Genomic DNA, 22083 nt, shown 5'->3' with positions numbered 1-22083 from the left:
ACACCGACACTCTCCCTCACTCCCCTGCTCTAACGCTTTTCTTGCACAGCTGGAAGAGGGAGTTATGTTGCTAGTGCAGAAACCAGAATCCTGTCTCATCTGTGCAGGAGTCTGCCGTGAGCGAGGGCCACTGATGGGCCGTTAGTCCATGCGGTCGAAATAATGCTTTACTTATCAGAAAGAAATGGAGGGTGGAGGGGAGGACTATTTTCAGTAGCTAGTATAGTTCACTCCTGAGCGTGCATTACCCACCGAGGAGGTCTACACCAGACTAACAACATGTTCTCCTGGGGCCAGAGTGCCTGGCTTACCTCTCCAACCAGAGCCTGTCCCTGGTGCGGGTCCACCTTCTTTCCACCGGCAACCTCTTTTAATGCCTGTGAATGTTCTCCGCTCAGTGCCCGGTCAGCTGGGATGGCTGCAGTCAAGGACCCACAAGAGACTCGAAAGGAGTCATGAAACATGACAAAAACAATAGATTCCTTTAGTATCCATCCCACCCTCCTGCTTCCCACCATCCCCTGGGCATACTCCCTTGGCATCAATGATCCCTGCACCAATCATTAGGCGGTGAAATTAAAATAGAAATACCACAAAGAGAGGAGAGCCTATTACCTAAAACCAAGCTCTCTGGAAGGAGCACATGAGCTCATTTGTCCAAGTGCGGGGAAATGGACAGAGGCTGGGCAAAGTGCACACACCATTGGCTGTTTTAACAAAATCAAACCCAACAGGCAGCCAAAGCTTTCTGTGTCACTTCTGTGTTTGATTAAACAACACGACCTGTCAGGCCAGGTGGCCGACGCTCCTTCCCGCACAGACCAGCTGAATTCAGAGAGCCCCTCAGGTGTATGGCGACAGTGTACTTAGGTCTTTCGATCCACACTGGTCACATTTTGATTCCCTCCACACACGTTTCTGTAGCCAAAGGACATGCTTACTCGCTCTGTGATCTGTAAAAATACATAAACGCTCCCATAACTGAATGCAATTAATCTGAAGCAGAGTCACAGACAACTTATAAACCATAAAATGAAAAAAGGTGTTGGAGGGGAGTAAAGAGATGAATTCAGATAATTCTTACATGTTTTGTGCCACATTGCAACAAAAAACTTTTTAATTTGCCTGTGAAGGCTTGGAAAAGTACAATTTCCAGACCACTCTTCCATTTAGCTGGTCGGCACAAACTTCGGCTCAGCTATTTTTACTTTAGGATAGATACTAGTACCTTTAAAAAGCAGCACCCAGAAGAGTACCCACTACTAAAATACCTGCAGAGTGCACTATAATAACATTTAAACCAACTAGTGGGAGAAAGGAAGAAAATGAAATCATTATTCCAGGATTTCTCTTCTTCCCAGTGCTGCCAGCCTCTGAATGCTCAGGAGGAGGAAAAGTCCTTAGAAAAATCTTAGCTAGTAAGGTCAAACAAAAATCAAGTTGTATGGGGGGAAAGGGCAAGGTTGTTTCCTCTGTGTTTATCGTATAATTTAACAGACTCCTGAAACAAATGGGCAGATGACGCTCATTTGTTCCCGATGTCACGTAATCAGTAAGTTCTTCAGAATTTGCCCAAATTGATTTTCAGTGTTACTACCAATGCGGAGAGTGACTCAAAACGTTCATGTCAGGGGCGCCTGGGTGGCTCAGTGGGTTAAGCCACTGCCTTCGGCTCAGGTCATGATCCTAGGTCCTGGGTTCGAGCCCCACATCGGGCTTTCTGCTCAGCAGGGAGCCTGCTTCCTCCTCTCTCTCTGCCTGCTTCTCTGCCTACTTGTGATTTCTCTGTCAAATAAATAAAATCTTTAAAAAAAAAAAAACAGGGGCACCTGGGTGGCTCAGTGGGTTAAGCCACTGCCTTCGGCTCAGGTCAGGATCTCAGGGTCCTGGGATCGAGCCCCGCATCGGGCTCTCTGCTCAGCAGGGAGCCTGCTTCCTCCTCTCTCTCTGCCTGCCTCTCTGCCTGCTTGTGATCTCTGTCTGTCAAATAAATAAATAAAATCTTTAAAAACAAACAAACAAACAAAAAAACGTTCATGTCATCTGGGACCCCAGGGTGTAAAGTACTGTAACACTGTAATGATTTGAATGATTACATAATCCTTAGGTTTGCTGCCTTTGAAAAAAGCTCCTTGTTTATTATAAGACAGGCTCATTTCTTTCCCTGCAAGGGTTTACTCTTTTGGGTTACAGCATACTGTAAGAACGGAATCCACAGGTAATATTCATGACCCAAGTGGAAAAGGCCCCTTGGCCTAATGTTCCAGATCGAGTCCGGATAAAGCCATTATCGAAAATTTTACACCTGCTCTCCTGTTTTGATTTTAAATTTGAAGCACAACTTCGCCTCTGGCTTCTGGGTAGTCACATTGAGTTAATCATTCCAACAATAAGAAAGAATAAAGCAGAAAACAAAGGAGAGGGACTCCCAGCGAATTACATACACGACCACTGGTGATCCACAACCTCCTTTCTCCTTAATACGAAATACTTTGCTATAGGAAAGTAGAAATAGAAATAGAAATAGAAATAGAAATAGAAAAAATCTTGCCCTTTTATGAACAGAGAGATGATGTCCTGAGGAAGTGTAAATAGAGATATAAATACACCGTCAGAGAAGAATAAGTCCCCCCCTGGTTAATGGTGTGGTAGGCTAGACATGAGGAGGGAAGCAAGCTAGGGGAAGACTCTATCCTTTCCAGACAAAATGTGTCAGTGTATTTTCAAGTTGAGTGTCTAAAACATTTTTATCTTCCAGAATGCTCAATAAATCAATACATTTGCTTAAATGGTAACAAGAGAACCAGTTAAAAAAAAAAAAGAGAAATGTTTAATAATAACATGACTCTTTTCAGAGTGTATCATCTGAAAGATAATTTTATGGAGAGATGAGGAAAACGATAGCTTGCTTTTAAATATTTATCTGCCTTTTACCCAGAAACACAAAATCCATGAAAAATTTGTGCAATAATTTCACATACTGTGTACTAACGATGTATCTATACAATAGTTAATTCTTGTGTTCCCCAAATATTCTCATTACGTAAAATAGTTTCACTGACTTTTCTATTTTAACTGTTTTCCTTTGGGCTCCCCATAGAGTGTAACTCATTGACCACCTTTTTACATACAGGTATACGCACTGTACAGAAATGTGACAGCAAGGAAAAAATCTCATTTTATGCAACTAAGAAATTCACACTAAAGGATTTTTTGGGCTGGAGCAAACTGTGTAGCAAATAACACAACAGCCCATGAGACTGATTCTGAAGTATGCCCTCTAAATTCCCAAGTCACAGGGCTTGAGACTTTGGGGTGATACTTATGCTTCTCTGTGATAGACTGTCAGTACACACACAAAAAAATACTTATTTTCTTCAGGGGAGACTGGTAGGGATCCTGGTCAGGAAAGCGAGCTCCTTCTTTCTTCTGCAGGAGGTCACTTGGACAACTGTCAAAACATACAGTATTTGACTCAGCTCAGGGGTACGGGTAATGTGTATTTCCAGCTGCTAAGTTATGAGAAAATGTCATTACCTAGAATCCAGTTGATTAATGTGGCATGTTATAGAAATATAAAAGTGCAGACTCAGGTGTGAAATATTCCCTTGTCTCCAACATCACTAAACACATGTAAGTAAGTCGCTAAGATTTAATAGCCCAAGTAGGAAATTCAATGGTAGTTGAATCTGACTCCATTCAGACCATTTGATGAAGCTTAGAAGATGTGCTAATAGTGGTTTACATTTCACAAAGTCCTTTCAGAGGTTTTATCTCACTTAATGCTTATTGCAATCTTGTGAACATTAAATGGGAACTAATATTAAAATGCCCATTTTATGCAAGTTGAGCAGTTAAGACTAATTAATCCAAGCTGGCACAGGTAGCAGGAATTGGGATGTGAACACAGCATCAAGCAATGGTTAAAAGCCTTACTGTGAAATCAAATATAACGTGACTTTCAGTCTTGGCTTTGCTTTGAGATATGGGTGACGGATCCCGTCTGTAACTCTGTTTTCCCTTGTACAAAAAGGGAAAAACCAGGGACGTCTGGGTGGCTCAGTGGGTTAAAGCCTCTGCCTGCCGCTCAGGTCATGGTCTCAGGGTTCTGGGATCGAGCCCCACATCGGGCTCTCTGCTCCGCAGGGAGCCTGCTTCCCACTCTCTCTCTGTCTACCTCTCTGCCTACTTGTGATCTCGGTCTGTCAAATAAATAAATAAAATCTTCAAAAAAAAAAGAAAAACTAGAATATACCTCCCAGCCTTGTTGAAAGGACTAAATGAGAACGTTTGAAAACAAATAAGTCACATAAGAAAACACTGAAATGGGGGCACCTGGGTGGCTCAGTGGGTTAAAGCCTCTGCCTTCGGCTCGGGTCATGATTCCCAGGGTCCTGGAATCGAGCCCCGCGTTGGGCTCTCTGCTCTGCAGGGAGCCTGCTTCCCCCTGGAGCCTGCTTCCCCCTCTCACTGCCTGCCTTTCTGCCTGCTTGCGATCTCTGTCAAATAAATAAATAAAATATTAAAAAAAAAAACAAAACACTGAAATGGTAGCCAGGATTACTGTGATCCTCATAAAGGCTGGAGCTCTCTTGGCCACTATAGGGTGAGGAATACCCCAGCTGTGGGAGATGAGCTGCCTGCCTCAGACATGTGGGTCATCAGGTCCTGACCTGCTTGCCATCTCTCTTAGCAAAGGTAATATTGACAGAAAAACCACTGCACACAGAGTGCCTGGCTGGCTCAGTTCGGGGGAGCATGTGACCCTCGATCTCAGGCTTCTAAATTTGAGGCCCACATTGGGTGTAAAGATTACTTAAAAATAAAATCTTTTTAAAAAGTACTACACAAAAGGGTACCATGCTTTAAAGAAACGAACACTAAATTTAAAAAATAATTCATAGAAAACACAATCAGGAAGTAGTTAAGTCTTCACAGTTCTTTTTCCATGTTGACCATAATTTCTTAGTGCCATTAAAATGGACTGTGGTGGGGCGCCTGGGTGGCTCAGTGGGTTAAAGCCTCTGCCTTTGGCTCAGGTCATGATCCCAGGGTCCTGGGATCAAGTCCCGCATCGGGCTCTCTGCTCTGCGGGGAGCCTGCTTCCTCCTCTCTCTCTCTCTCTCTCTCTCTCTGCCTGCCTCTCTGCCTACTTGTGATCTCTGTCTGTCAAATAAATAAATAAAATCTTAAAATAAAATAAAATAAAATGGACTGTGGTGAAATTAAATGAAAATGAATCAAATAAAAAGCAGAGATTATTATCCGCCCTGGTTCTTCCAGTCACTTACTCAGTTATTACGGGGCTTCTGTGTGCGGAATATTTCACTCTCTCTGACCAAATATGTTTTCTTAATTTCTTATTTATGGCACACAGAGACGCACGCGCGCGCGCACACACACACACACACACACACTAATGGGTCATGTTTCTGGGCAAGCGTCCTCAAGGAGTCCCTATTAAAATGTTGAACAGAATCAAAACTTGTACTTTTCTCCTATTTTTAGTGTGCAAATTCTCTTTGGAGTCTAACCCACTCAGGCCACAAAGAAAGAAAAACAAGTGAAATCATCTACTGACACCACTTCTGCCATTCAAAGTCTAGGAAGCTAAGAGTGCTGCCACTGATGATCACTGCAACAGCAAAAGGCAGGAAAACACAATCCTCCCGGACTGCAACACACGAGAGGAAAAATCGGCTATGTGCTGTTTTTACAATGTTCAAAGTCTTCCGAACATGTCATAATGTACCAGTTAGGGTTTGTTTGTTTTTTTTCCCCCGAGATACGGTCATTTCTGAGAAACTGATAGGTGCCTACAAGTCACAGATAGATTCCCAAAAATATGAAGGTCTCAGCACAGAAGCTTGCCATAAAAAAGAGTTCCTACATAAGTCCTCACTTCTGACAGATTTTAATCCACTCAAACTTTAAAGTCTTCTCTTTAGCTTTATCTGACTTACAAGAATAGTCACCAAAAACATAAAACTAAGAACAGATGAAACTTCTTTGACATACTTGGGGTCTCAGGAGACTGCATAGCAACATTCTACTGAGATAACTCCAAATAATGTTCACATGAGTGGCTAAAGTGCAGAAATGTATAATTTATTAGGATTTAAATAAATCACAGGGAGAGAAGTGCTTTCAAGTCATTGGTAGATTTTCAAAAAAAATTTTTTTAAATGTAATTCTAAGGAATTAAGTTCTGTGTATAAAATTCTTGCCCATCTTTAATCAAAACCAAGAATGCTGATAATGTTTTAAAAACAGCACACCTGCTTTTTTAGCATTTAATGACAGTGAAATATTGGTTAATGGCAGAGTCCAATTTTTAGGCACAAATACCTAAAAATATGTACTGTTATCACTGTCTTTTGTCTCAGCCATTTCCCTGAGATAGTTGTTATAGTGGAAATATTTCCAAAGGCTACTAAATTTGTCAAGAATAAAAATCTTTTTTCTGTTGAATCTAGTGGAACATCCCTAGATTTCATGGGCTGTCAAGGAAAAAAAAGTCCTCTTTCTCCCAAGGGTGCTTACATCTGCTTTTTTTTTCTTTTTGCAGGTTATAATTACCACCATACCATTAGTAGTCAATAAACATTCCATAGTTGCCAAAAGAGCTAAAAGTAGAAATTCCCCAAGGATCTAGAATAACTTTACTAAAATAAGAAATCCAAACATGTAAAAAAAAAAATCAAATAACTGTATAAACAATAGAACAATGACATGAACATCAGTTTTATTCACTGCGAATATATTTTTTAAAAAATCTATGGCATAAACATAACTATAAGCGAACACTGCTATTCTCAGCACTTTCTGCCTAGAAAATTCAGTATACTATATGAAAACATCATTAAATTAAAGCATGTAAACTTATTTATGTACAACATGATTTTTTTAATGCCAAGGTTAAAAGGAAGAAGGCACCAGAAATATTGAAAAACACAAAGAAGCAAGGTAGAAATACTGTAAGATTATCATAATCCGGTTTGCCATGGGGAAAATATTTAAGATAAAATTGAAAATAAAATAAACATAGGTTATGATATAGCCAAATTAGTGTGAAATGTATCAAATTGGCTGGCTGCACATTATGGAGGTCACAGAAAATTACTTTAAAATGTTTCCCCACAAATTAGCATATATAAGCTGTTCTCTATGGTTTCCAATATGCTACCTAAAAACACAGTTGTTGCTCCCCAAGGGAGCTTGATTCCAATCCAAGGCAGATGAGATAGATGGAGCCAGAATGGCAGTGTTTGACAGACACTGATAAAAAAATCCAGTGACATTCTACAGACTTGCAATATTCCATTTTATTAGAAGCAGCAAAGAGGTTAATAGTATGAGCTCTGGAGTCAGACCACTGTTCAAATTCTGGTCCCACCACTATAGGCTGGAAGCCACTTAACCTCTCCAAACTCAGCGTTCAAAGCTGAACAAGAGGTTAGAGCACTTTCTTCAAAGCTTGTAGCTCCAAGCGAGAATGCAGGCAAACTTCTGAGCCATTATTGGGTACAAAGCCTGCATTCAATGCGTGCCGGCTATTATTTTTTAGAAGTGAATAGCTCAAAATACCAATCAGTTTCATTGAAAACATTTACTTGGTACCATTGGTATTATAGGAAAAGTCAGGCTTTCTTGCTTAAGGAATCCCACAAGGGATGTAGAGAGAGACAAGAGAACAGAAATACTGAAATGTACAATACTTGCATGATTAGTACTGGTTTCATTACTTTGCGGGCTTCAGGGCTTTTCTCTGTGGCTTTCTGAAGATATGGCAACATTCTCATCAATATGTTCCCAATCTTTCTCTTTACATTTTAGAAACTGAAAAAGCTCAGGCCCACAAAGCTACAAATGACACACTTGCCCAAAATTAAGAAAAGTAGCATGGAATGGGTAGTTATTTTTCATACAGGGGTTTATCAATCAGAAACCTACAGGGCAATGCATCTGAAAGGATAAAATTCAATAGCACAATGTTGGAAATATGTACAATGTTCTCACAGGGACAGTGTACTTAATTTGTTTTGAATGGTTGATAGCTAAGGTAAACTCCATAAGCAAAGTAAAATTCAAAGCCAAATAACTTTTATTGATTCACAGCCACTAAGTAATTGCAAGTTGTATGGTCTTCACAGGGAGATCTTTTTTTTTTTTTTAATTATTAAGTAATAATGTCTGCAAAGTCACTTGAATTTTGTAAAAAGTAGCACCAGTGTAACAGTATTCCACTCCATTCCCTACACAAATGACAAAAATTTAAAACTGCAGGCAGGTTTAAACCCTCTCACACTTGTCTATTTAAAAAACTGAAAACTACAGGGGCACCTGGGTGCCTTAGTGGCTCAGTTGGTTAAACATCCAACTCTTGGTTTCAGCTTAGGTCATGATCTCGGGGTAGTAAGATAGAGCCCCACATCAGCAAGGAGTCTGCTTGAGATTCTCTTCCTCGTCCTGTTCATGCGCACATGCACACACGCTAAAATAAATAAAATCTTTTTAAAAATGAAAACTAACACCACCTTCATGTTCAAGAGCATCCACTAATCAATAAAGATGTCAATGTATGTATTACTTCCACCTTTAAGGCAATGTTCATCAGTACGCTCCAGACTACTTTCACAAGCAAAACACAGAAGATAAAATTTTATCATTTTATATTCAAAATAGTAGTGATGATGTGACAGCAAGGGAGAGAGTGGTTTAAAATTCCAATTCACCCTGCAATTCAAAAGACTACTCTTTGTCAAACTGCAGTTCTAAAAGCCAAATAGTGGATCCTGACAAGAATTTTTAATAGAATAAAAAATCACCAGGTGCATACTCCGTTGTAAGGGTACACATTGGCAAACTTTTTTTCTCGTGTGGGTGTATGCTAGGTAACAATGCAAAATGTGTTTTTCACTCTGAGTTGCTGTCAAAGATTTAGTCATTGCTCTAAAGCTAACTAAAGTTTGGCTGCTGGCGCCCCCTACAGGCTCTCAATGTTAAAAACTTCAATCCTAGAGTAAACAAATAACCCTTTTGTTCAGAAACTAGAACTCAGTAGTTTATAGAGGAACAGATGTTTCCATAGATAAACAGGCAGTGTTTGACCCAAAAACATAAACCAAACATGTGGGCAAACTCATTATTGAAGCCAAGTCATCCTCAAGAAACTGAACGAATTTAGCAAGGTCTGTATTAATTAGCCCTTAGGATCTAATTTCATTTAAAACTGGGAGAATATATATCCATATTTCACAGTAATAGCTGAGGGAAAACTAAGAGAAGGAATCACAAGGACCTTAGAAAACTGTTAACAAGACATCCACTTTTACGAAGTTTTCACAAAACCAAAAGAAATATGGCGAGGGCCACTGAAAGTCTTTTCACACCTCTACACCCCAACAAAGGATTGAATCAAAGAACAATTTTGAAATATCTAGTCTATATTTAATAGACTCTATTATTTTAAGAACTAATGGTTATTATACCAAAGTAGTAGAACTCTATGAAGTAGAAAAAATAGGCTGATGTTCATGGAAAATAATTTAATAGAGTATTAGATTAGGACCTTCCTCCCTGTTCCTCTTTCATAAAAGTAAAGATAACAAATACAAAGAAAAATTAACAGCAATGTTTATAATGCATAATCACCACTACCATCAAAAACAAAACTGCAGAAGCCCAAGGAAAGAGTAGCCTCCAAATACAAAAACCTTGCCAATAATCATCAAACACTAGTCTGACCTTAATTTCAACTGTATCAAGTCACCTCTATCAGAACGCTGGGGTGGTTTAGTTAACCTAAGGTCGAATGCAGAATCAGGTTAAGAGGCCAAATGGTAGATGATCCTGTAGAAAGGAGATCACTTGGCAGTAAGATCAATGTACCATAAATGGTGATTGAAAACACAAGCAATAGCAGTACATTTTTTTTTGACACATTAGCTCCTCAGATATTTGAGACTAAAATTGGAAAAAAAAAAATGCCCTACCAATGTTGGTTCACGTATTTAAAGCTATCCTCTCATCTGAAATGATCCCACACATTGACATACACTCACCCTGCGTTTACAGTAACATTAATTAGATCTAGACTAGGTAGTAGTACACTGGGGATTGGGATTAGAAATTTATCCTTGGCTTTGTAAGAATTAGTACCTAAGTCAGTAAAAACGTCACACAAAACCAGTAATTTCTATCAATGAGAGCTCCACTGTAGCAAAACATTCGCCTTGCTACCATTCAACAGATAGAACTGCGTTTAATAGTGTGCTTGGTCCTTTCCAAACCACCCCAAAACTGATGCTTATTACAAACATAATGCTGGTTACATTATCATCTATTCAAAACAAATGGTCACACAGACCTTGCCATTTACTTAATTTATAAAATAGATAAAATTTATTTGAAATGAATGAAAATGAAATTTGTTCCCATTCCTTAGTATTTTCCTATAAAGTTGAGATCTAAAGAATTCTTCGTAGACAATGCCTAATCTTCTGAAGGGGAATTTTATAATAAGAAAAGCAATTTTAAAGTGAGAAAAGAAGCCCAAGTGATGTATCTCCTCTTCTTATCACCATCCAGTCCTTAGTGTGTAATATCACTTCCTTCTCCTGTTATTCTTTACAAATACTCATCACAGAGCTGACCTATCTGTAAGTCATCTCTTCACTGTGTTCTTTCCCTTCTCTCTACTCCACTTATGGAAAATGTCCTGCCGATTGACTGGGAGGCATACTGAAAAATCTCAAGATAACATTCAAGTAATTTTTTTCATAAAGCTGTTTGTGCTTTTGTATCTGGGATACTGGGATCCATCCATGACCAAAAAAATATGGGTATCCGAGGTTACTCACAACTGCTCCTGCAGTACTCTTCTCACTCATTTTAAAGAACACCCTGTGGATTACATCTTCTTGAATTCACTGAATATTTGACAGTCAGGGACTTCCGTACCCAAATGCATATTGAGTGCATTCTCTCATGTACATGAACCCAAAATGAAACACACAGACATATCCACTGCTCACTCATTCTCACACACAAACAAGCAAACACACACATTTTCTTTCTTTCCAGAACAAGCCAGAATTACAGCTCTTTTGGTGATTGTTAGAATTTTTGGAATGGTTCATAAAATTTCCAAATTATTTTAAATTTGTAATACTTTTCTTTTTTTTTCTTTTTTTCCAATTGTGAACCATTCCATATTGCATCTTTATTGCAAAAGTCAACATGCTTCTTAGAAATTCAGATTGTAATCGATAAAACAAACATTACATATATGAATTTAAATGTATAAACAGTTAGAAATTCAACAATATCTCCTATTATACTATTACACAAGTTCACAATTTTGTAAAAACTATAATACAGGCATACTATACATCAAGAGGAACCACTATTCCTTTTCACATGATTTTTTTCTTCTTTTTGAAATAATGATCCATCACCACGGACCCACCTAACTAGACTGTTTGCCAATTTATCATCTGAGCTGGAGACAATGTTTTCCTGATATTACAACATGAAGAAAGTGAGGGAAATTCTGTCTGCCCTAGGGTTGCTTTGTTAAGCCTGGGCAACAATCCATTAGTAAACCAGGCTAACCTAGCCAGACCGGTGGCTCTGACTGCTCATTAGCTTCTTAGATGTCATACTCATTTAAAAGAACAAAATTTGCCTCAGATGGAGTATGTTATTTTCGTTAAGGGAAGAGGCCAGGAAAACAAGCCATGATAGTTACTTTTAAGAGAAATTCTAGGGCTTGAGGATTTGCGGGTGGGGGTTAAAAAAAATTCTAAAGGAAAAAAATACATACATTCAACTATTTTATGCTAGCCTTAACTAAATTTTCTAATAATATATTCAACCCATATTTTGAATTCATTTTAGAAAGTCAAACATGTCTTAGAATTCTTAGGACATTTATAAATTATTTTAGTCCTACTTTAAGGTGTACTGAAAATTACACTATTTTAAAGAAAGGGCTTCAAATCTTCCTGAAAACAGTGTCCGTTTATTCTTTACTTGAACACCCTTTTCTTTCACCCCCTCTCCCCCAGAAACTAAAAAAAATCAAACAAATCTTCTACTCTCTCTACACTGAGAGTATTATCATACGATGTCAATTTTGAAGTTCAAAAAAATCATATGAAAAGGAATCTCATTCTGCTGAACTGTCAGTCCACTGAAAATTTTCTTTTACAGCTCCATTAATTTACTGTAATTTTCAGTTTCCAAATACAAAAATACAACAATTCTTATTGAAATCTATACGCTGGTAGTTTTAGTACACAAAAAAACCAAACAAATTATTTACAAAATTATACAGTTTAAGAAAAAACTTTGTACAAAAAATATATAAATCCTTTGTTCCCTCTATCACGTTTAAACTGTCAGGACTCAAAATATTCACCACAATGAATCTTTCAAAATATATACCAACTTGAGCCACAGACATCAAAATTTCATTAGAGATGATGGAGGAGGAAGGAGCAAGATTGCTTATTCTAGGTACCCCATTGTAAGGTTTTCCTGCTTTTATGAGCTTATTTTAGCTTCAGTGTTATCAGAAATATAATAACCTAGAAAAAGGAACTCTTTATTATTGTGAAGGGAAAATTACATCAACTTAAAAATGATCCTGGTTTGAGACATCATTCCAGGAAAATACGTGGAAAAGAAAAGATAATCACAACGTGGGATTTAACTTCTTACAGCTAAGTAAATCTAGAGTCCTGATGGTTTTAGGTTTCTTAGCGAACAGTTTCTATTTTGAGAAACAGCCTTTACCTCAGGAAACAAAATCCTTGATATAGTAATCAATCACCAAGAACCTTCTGAAGCCAACAGGAAGTTTCAAATTTTCACACCACACATATATAATAACATAGATGTGTATATCCTTGAAAAAGTGACATCCTATGTACATTATTTATTTTATTTTCCCAGGGGTCAATACAGTGTAGTGTTGCTCCTCTGCTTTTCCATCTAACATTCAGAACACAAGGACATAAATTCACATATATATTTTACTTAACAGATACTCTACTCTATACAGTGTACAGTAAAAATGCACACAGTGAAGGAAACTGTCTAATGAAGGATGCATATGTTCATGGATAGCAACAAGCTACAAAATTATGAAAATATAAAGTCATCTGATCAAAGTCGTTATGACTCCCATTTATTACTAGCATCCCCATCCCCCTATCCCACCCCACCCCCACCCTATCCCCAGTCACCTCATCATCATGGTTTAAATTTAGGTGAAGAATTTCACTTTTTAACCCTTTTGTATAACTATTAACTAAACTGAAGCTTCAAAAAAGAAAAAAGTACAGCTGGTGACTCTCTTCCCCCCACCCCCGCAAACCTTCCATTATTCTCATCAAAACATCACTTATTTATCAAGGTGCTGGTTTAAACTTTTTATTGGGGACTGACTTTGGGTGGCCCAGAAGAATCACTTATCTCAATAGTGGGTAAGTCAGGGCTATTAATATAAAGGCAGGAGAAAGAAAATGGGGACAAGAAAGGGGCAAGAGGTGAAAGCCTTTTACATTCTGAGAGTATTTTTAAACAGGACCAACTGAACCAATATTCACTAATTTCAAAGCAAACTAAGGATCAGTAGCATAAATCCAGGACAGTTAATATGATGACAGAATGGAAATACCATGGAGCTAGCTACCACTGCCTTACAGCATTTAATACGGAGTCTGTTATGATTTACACTAAAATAGTACTTGTACTGCACATAAACAGCCCCCCCCTCGAAAATTTAGATTGAATACAAACTGGGCTCCTCCATGGTAAAAAAATTAAAATAAATTTACTTTTCTTCTTCCAAGACAACTCTTGAAAGCAAAAGGGTATTTTAATTACAAATATCTCCTGTCTGACGACCCATCCATAATAGTTGAGAGTTAAGAGATTCCAGGCGATTTTGACATTTAATGAAATTTTATCAGCAGATTATAATCCAAAATAAAATTTCTGAACACCCTGTCATTTACATCATACTCCAACACCAATAGCAACAAAACAGGTGGTGTGGAAAATAAGGCTCTAGAGATTATCCATATCATTCCTGTGGATCTTCACAACTGTGTAAAAGTCACTAGGCCTTTGGTGCTTTAATATCATGAACAGTTATGAGATGTGTTTAAATAGCAAACTTGCTGTCCTTAAACCTACTGTGTGGAAAAGAAAAATAAAAAAAATTTTTGGCTCATTGACTTCTTTAAATAATTTTAAAAAGTTGTTCTTCTAAACAATATTCCTAAAAATTACACAGCTCGCATCAGATTTCATCTTCGCCATGAACGAGACTCATATTCATCTTCATCTTCATCATCATCATCATGCAAAAACAAATCTGAGGTCTCTGTTTCCTGAAGAAAGAGAGGGTAAAATCTGCTTAGTAGTACAAGCAAGTTAAGTTATTAGGCCAAAGGACAAAAAGACTAGTATACAAAACCCAGGCTGGAGTTACAAGTGATGCAGTCAGAGAGTATCCTTCAGGGCAAAGACACCCCAAACAGTTTTTTAACATATACATATTCTCTCCCTTGTTAATTTTGCTAGTTTTAAAAGATTTCCATTCTAATATCATCAGGAAAATAATACATGAATGTTCAGTAGGAAAAATAAAAGAAACATATCTATGAAATGGTTTTAATAAAATTAATTTAATGAAATTAAATAAATTTAAATTAATTTTATTCCATTAACTTATTAAAAAGAAGGAAAATAAATGACCAAGCTCCTAAACCTTTCCTTTAATATCCAGTTATCTGTGATGGAGAACATACTAACTTCCCCATGACACCAACATTCTCAACCATACATAAAAATTTGGAATCTTACATGTGGTAGAAATATCTACAAACATTCCCAAAACACCAAGATTTTTCTTTCCTTTTCTTCTTATTAAACATGGGAAATGTTTCTGCTTTTGTTTTTTAAAAATTACCCAGTCAGAGGACTCTTGATCAATCATGAATGCTAACATCTTATAAAACCAAAATTACAATAAATCAAATAACTTGAAACATTGGCTAAGTGTCCATTTTAACAAAGAAATTAGAAACAGGGAGTAAAAAAGCAAAATTATTTTTCATGTATTTTAAGAGTTTCATTATATTTAATAGTTGTACTATGTTAAGTCCTTGGTTTTTATATTTCTTCCCTTTTATTCCCACTTCCTTACTCTCATTTTAATCAATTGCACATAGAAGGAAAGTAAGAAACTCAAATCTATTACTTATGGAACATGAATAAGCAAAAAGCTAAACAATCAGCTAAAATTAAATTTGTTCATGTAATCCATGTCCTCACTTAACAGAATAAAAATTTCTAGAGCACAAAGCCAAATAAACGCAAAGAAAAAAGAAAAACAAAAACAAAAACAGTCTCTCCTATGCCAGAAAATATCTCCTGCAAAGAACTTTTTATGTCTGCAACTGTTCTGGTTCTTTAGTAAACTTGTAGACTAATCTTAAGTTACAGCGTGCATAAAAGAACAATATTTAAGATTTATTTTATTTACTTTAATGTCAAGAAAAATGCTAATTGAGAAACAGTCTAATTGAATGTTTATTTTCAATCGTTAAATTTACCTCCTCCTTGACTTCTTCTTCCTCAGTCTCAGTGGATACAGAAGGCACCTTGGCCTTGTGCCATGATATTTGTAGCCGACGGTCTTTGAATTTTGACCCTTGGTTTGCAGGCTAAAATAGATTTTAGAAAAACACGTAAGTTTGTATTCAAATTGTATGCTATTTAAAAAGTGTAATGATTGGGGAGGAAAATTAAAGTGGATCTATACAATATCTAGTAAGAGCTAGAAAAAGTAAAATCCCTTCTCCTCTTCTCCTCTTTCTAAACTTATTTTATTTAAATTCAATTAGTGAACATATAGTCTATCATTAGTTTCAGAAGCAGAGTTCAGTTATTCATCTGTTGCATGTAACACCCAGTGTTCATCACATCACGTGCCCTCCATAATGGCCAATATCTAGTTACTCAATCCCTTCACCCACCTCCCCTCCAGTAACCCTGAAGTCCCTTTTAATTAAAGAACCACATGTACTATTTTGCCCAGATAGTCTATGACTTGTATTTGTCATGTTAACTTTAGAATTTGTCTTGGTTTAGATTATACTGTCACTCCACTTACAAAAGTCATAATGAAAAACAAATACTTTTTTTCTTCTGCTCATGATTTTACTGACATCAGTATTGAACAAGGGCACCTGGGTGACTCAGTCAGTTAAGCGTCTGCCTTCAGCTTAGGTCATGTTCCCAGCGTTCTCGGATGGAGTCCTGCACTGGGCTCCCTGCTCAGCGGGGAGTCTGCTTCTCCCTCTGTCCCTCTCCCCTACTCATGCTCTCTCTCTCTCTCAAAAATAAATAAATAAAATCTTTTTAAAAAAAGATTTACAAAAAGATTATTGAGCAAGATGCTGGGATTAAAGTCTCGATCCAGCTTTACCATTAACTGGCAAGTAACTGAACATAAATGAGCCTCCATAAGTTGCTTAATTAATATCAAAGTATCTCAGCTTTTTTTTTTTTCATTTTTTTTCTGTTTCAGGATTGCTCTAAGGAGTCCATTAAAAAAATGTGAGTGTTCTATCCAAATGCACAAAAATCACGGTTAGCACAATTATAAATATTAAAAGGCATTAAACAAAAAATAAATTAATATACACCCTAACATACAAATTATTAAAGTGTGTAGCAAAGTATACAGCTATGCAAATGACATTCTTGGTTAATCTCATGCTTTTTAAAATTTAAATTCAATTAATTATCATAATTTATTATTGGTTTCAGAGGCAGAGGTCAGTGATTCATCAGTCTTACGTAATACCCAGTGCTCATTATACCACATACCCTCCTTAATGTCCATCACCCAGTTACCCCAACCCCCTACCCCCTCCCCTCCAGCAACCCTGTTTGTTTCCTATGATCAAGAGTCTCCTATAGTTTGTCTCCCTCTCTGATTTTGTCTTGTTTTATTTTTCCCTTTCTTTCCCATGATTTTGTTTCAACAAATACTATCTTAAAACGATTGCTAGTCTTTAGCTTTGATAATCTACATAGACTGAAAACTTAAAAGTATAATTTTTTAAATGCCTACTGATGTCAACTACTCCACCTGTAGTTGATAAAGCTATTCCCACTTCCTCCTCTGAAATGCCATACAACAATGGCAAGTACCAGCCATTCTATACATTTAACAAACGTTAATTAAACACCTACTTTCCTAACTCAAGGTAAAATTGCTCAGTTTCAAATGTATTTCTTAGGACTACCACCCAAACAATTTCTTCCTCCTCAAGAAACTTCATAAAGAGAAAGCAAAAATTTTAAAGAAAGCGACAGAGATAAAAAGAATAGGGACCTAAAGTATCATTAAAGTGAAAGCTCAGTCATTCCTACAGCTTTTCTATCAATGATGCCACATTGCAGAATATCCCCAATTCTGGGTTTAATCCTGAAAAATGTAATAGAAATGGTTCTTTTAAAAATACGGGTTCACTCTAGTTTTTCCTAGAAAAAAATGTTGATAAATGTCATTAACCATTTGCCAAATGTTTCCACAGAACACTCAGATCACTGCATGTTAAAAATGTTATGTTCTCTCTCTCTCTCTCTGTCAAATAAGTAAATAAAATCTTAAAAAGATGGGGGGCGGTGGTGCATAGGTTGCTAGGTCAGTTAAGCATCTGCCTTCAGCTCAGGTCATGAGTCTGGGGTCCTGGGATCAAGCCCCATGGTGGGCTCCCTGCTCAGCAGGGAGTCTGCTTCTCTCACTCCCTCTGCTTCTGCTGTTCCCCCTGCTTATGCTCATTCTCTCTGTCAAATAAAAAAATAAAATCTTAAAAAATTTCTAAAAAAATTAAATAAAAAGTTATATATTATATATATTAAGCCAGATCCATAACCCATTACTGTCTGCACAGAAATCAGCCTGTGATCTAAGGGAAAACTCTATTATCCCTGTAGGGGACTGCACATTTATAACCTGGTACCAAACATTTTAACTCATGGGACATACTAAAATGATGTATCAAAATGGCCCCATCCAAATATACATTTACCATCTTCTAAAAAAAATCAGGTGGATGCTGAGAGGAGATCTCATCACAAGGAAAAAGAATTCTTACTATGTGAGGTGATACATGTGAACTACACTTATTTCATAGTAATCATTTCACTATATGTACATCTATCAAACCATTATGTTGTCTATCTTAAACTAATACAGTGTTGTACATCAATTATATCTCAATAAACTTGGAGAAAAAAATCTGGTAATGCATGTAATAGACATCTTTTGCCCTTATTCGTTTAACTTACACAGCCCAATTAGAGACTTTTTCACTATTTTGTTCACTTTGGTATTATCTGAATTCTTTCCAGGATTACTGAGATAAAACATAAACCGAAGGATATTTATAAGTGTAAAACACGATGATCTGATATACATATAAAGAGTGAAGAGTCCCCCTATGTAGTTCATTAACAACATGTTCATCACCTCACATATTTACCTTTTTTCTGATGAGAATATTTAGGTTCTACTACTCTCTTAGCAAATTTCAATTATACAATACAGTGTGGTCAACCACAGTCACCTTGTTATATATTAGATCCTTAGACTTTTTTATTTAAAAAATTTTAAAAAGATGTAGTACTTCTATAACCACAGAAAGTGAGAAAGACTTTTTTAACCTGTATTTACTGGGTTGCCCTCTGAAGAGGGTAGCGGTTCTGTCCTTCAAGAGGAATTTTAGGGCATTAAGTGTACTGCGTATGAACTACTGAAGGAAGAATTAGAAATATAATTTGCAGGCAGTCAGTAGTTAAGAATATATAACTCCCACAATCTAACTTACAACAATAAACAAGATTAGTGATTAGAATAAAGATATATTTTAATAATACCAAGTCAAGAATTTTCACACACTACTGGCAGTGAAACTGATGTAGTTCATTCAACATTACCATGTATATCCAACATAAATTTGTACACATATACACCGAATGATCTAGAAGAATCCTATCAACAGTGTTCATAAAAATAAAGCGAAAATAACCCACATACCTATCCACAGGAGAAATGAAGAATAAACCATGTTATAGTTATACAACTGAAAATTATACTGAAAATTATATGACGTTCATTGCAAGCAAAGAATCAGCAAATACTCAATCACTGCTCCTAGGGCCAAGAGAGGGTTAGGTTCCTATGAGCCTCTGATCAAAACGTTTTCTTCAACTAATCATTTGTTTTATATTTAAAGACACCATATTTAAAATATGCTGTTGATTGACCGACACTGAACTCATGGCTAAAAGCACTCATGCCTGAACAAAGCTTAGGTAATGCATGGGTCTTCACCATAAGGCACATCACAGCCTTCTCGAACTTTCAACAAAGCACCTGAGAACTATATTTTGGGGGTGGGGGGCATTTCAAATAATGAAACTACCAGTGAAAAGCACAAAAGTGAGGAAAATGTGGTACTAAAAAGACTGCAAAAAGAACAGCTGTTTATAGTATGAAAGCTGAAACAAGAAGGACAGAGCATCACCTTAACTGACCTGAACTGGGAACATGGGCATCAGGTAACTCAAATTTTTCACAGCTCCATCAAAGTCTGAACTGACCACAAAAGCACCTTGAATATTGATTTTTGATCTTACAAATAATATTGCTAGGTAGGTTAATGTGCAAATATGAAATCCATGAATAATGAGTATCAACTGTGTAACAAAAGCAAGGAGGTGATTATCATAAAGTGAGGATAATGGTCACTTTACTGAGGAGGACAGAAAACAATGACTGGAAGGCGGCTGGGAATATTCTTTTTCTTGACCTGAGGGTTAGATATACACAAGTTTACCTTCTGATAAATCACTGAACTATATACATTTCTACTTGGTATAGTTTGTATCAATAAGTATTTTAAATTGAGTATTATCCTTATAATTTTAAGAAAACACCAAACAGCTAAGATATTTATGTTGAAAAAGCAAGGCCTGGGGACGCCTGGGTGGCTCAGTTGGTTAAGCAGCTGCCTTCGGCTCAGGTCATGATCCCAGTGTCCTGGGATCGAGTCCCACATCAGGCTCCTTGCTCGTCAGGGAGCCTGCTTCTCCCTCTGCCTCTGCCTGCCATTCTGTCTGCCTGTGCTTGCTCTCTCTCCCTCTCTTTCTCTGACAAATAAATAAATAAAATCTTAAAAAAAAAAAGAAAGAAAGAAAAAGCAAGGCCTGAAATGTAGCTCTATATTTATAATATAAGCCCACTCTGATAAAATTTTTTAAGTGAGAGACTTTTAATAACGTTTTTCTGTAAAGATGTCTAAGAGTACAGACTACCTTTTAAGAGTAGGCAGAGATCAAGAAAAGAGGGGCGATTTTTACTTCTGATTAACCATATTTTTAACTGTTTGCATGTACTCATTTTTTTGTTGAAAGTACCTTAACAGCTTTAAAAAGTCACATATCTATTATAAATACATAATTTCTCTATACCCACATATGTACTATCTCACACACATATTTGTAATATGGCTTGAAATAATGAAATAGTAGGTAAAAGTTAGCTGTCCATTACTACAGGACTGTTGAAATCCAATGCGGTACATCGATGCAATGAAATACCAAGAAGCCACTAAAAAGAACAGAGCAACACCACGTGCACTAGTATAGCATCATCTCTATTAACAAGCTAATACATAATAAACGAGAAATGCACATGCAAGAGAGTACTGTGTAACATACCACCATTTGGGTTAAAGAGAGACAAAATAATACATATACACAGAATATTTTTGAGAAAATATATCAGAAACAGAAAACAATAAATGCCTATGGGGAGTGAAATTGAATGGGTATAGAAGGAAATCTTATTTTTCACTGCATACATTTTTATTTCTTTTATACTTTGTACATGTGTGCTGCCCTTCAAAATAAGGTAATTCAAAAAAAATATATATATATATACACCAATATATACATGAACATGAGAAAACTGATTATATGCCATCAATGAAAAGTTGTATGTGGTAGGGGCGCCTGGGTGGCTCAGTGGGTTAAGCCGCTGCCTTCGGCTCAGGTCATGATCCCAGGTCCTGGGTTCGAGCCCCACATCGGGCTTTCTGCTCAGCAGGGAGCCTGCTTCCTCCTCTCTCTCTGCCTGCCTCTCTGCCTACTTGTGATTTCTCTCTGTCAAATAAATAAACAAAATCTTTAAAAAAAAAAAAAAAAAAAAAAAAGTTGTATGTGGTAACTCAGGGGTACTTGGAACCTTAGAGGCAGAAGATACTCAGAGAGAAATTTATCTAGCCCCACCATTTTCCCAGATCAGAAACTGATGCCAGTTCTGTCAGTCATTATTCATCAATCACCTGACTAGCAAATATGAAAACACAAAACTCAAGTGCTAGTGAGGATATAAGCAAATAGGTACTCTTATCCAATGTTACCACAAGTATGAATTAGTACAGCATTCCTGCAGGGTTATTTGGCAAGCTATCCCAAAATTTTAAATATGCATGCCTTTATCTAGTCATCACTCCTACAAACTAATGTCAAAAAAGGGTTTTCACCTGAGATAGTAACATTACTGTGGGGGCATTCTGGGTGTCATACAGACTGAAGAGCACTTCCTGGCATATAACAGCAGTGCTAAAGATGTTGACATGTGTAGGACTGTCCTGGATAACAAATTATTCTACTCAAAATCACCAAATCCAGTAAGATGTATATTAACATTGTTTGTAACAGTGAAAAAAACAGAAAACACACCAGCTATCAAATGGCAGTAAGTTATCAGTAGGTTCACAAAAGATCTAAAATTACTAAAAGTTTTTTTTTACATGGTCCAAGGAAGGGCAATAACTGAAGTGCTATTCAGAAAAGTTTCTCTGAATGTTAAATGCAGAGAAAGGGTAACTTTTATTCTGGTAAATGCAAAAGCGTATTATTACTTGTCAAATGATAAGGTATCCGTTTCATTTACAGTAACACTCTCAAATATTTCCTTCTTCT

At 36.8% G+C, this 22083-nt stretch overlaps 1 protein-coding gene across 5 annotated transcripts in view; it reads right to left on the bottom strand.

Moving 5' to 3' along the window:
• Positions 1-11118: 11118 nt before the first annotated feature.
• RBM27 (RNA binding motif protein 27) overlaps positions 11119-22083 on the bottom strand; it is a 78009-nt gene continuing 67044 nt past the window's right edge. For all 5 annotated transcript variants that reach the window (XM_047730046.1, XM_047730041.1, XM_047730044.1 and 2 more), the window contains 2 exons: positions 15633-15743; positions 11119-14405 (listed from right to left, as the gene is read on the bottom strand). In XM_047730046.1, coding sequence (XP_047586002.1) covers positions 14322-14405; positions 15633-15743 — 195 coding nt within the window. In that variant the 3' untranslated portion in view covers positions 11119-14321. The remainder of the gene's footprint in view (positions 14406-15632; positions 15744-22083) is intronic.

The sequence above is a fragment of the Lutra lutra genome, chromosome 5 (assembly GCF_902655055.1).
Source record: "Lutra lutra chromosome 5, mLutLut1.2, whole genome shotgun sequence".
Lineage (NCBI taxonomy): Eukaryota > Metazoa > Chordata > Mammalia > Carnivora > Mustelidae > Lutra > Lutra lutra.
Note: the sequence above shows the minus strand (reverse complement) of the source record. Positions and strands in the feature narration are given on the sequence as shown.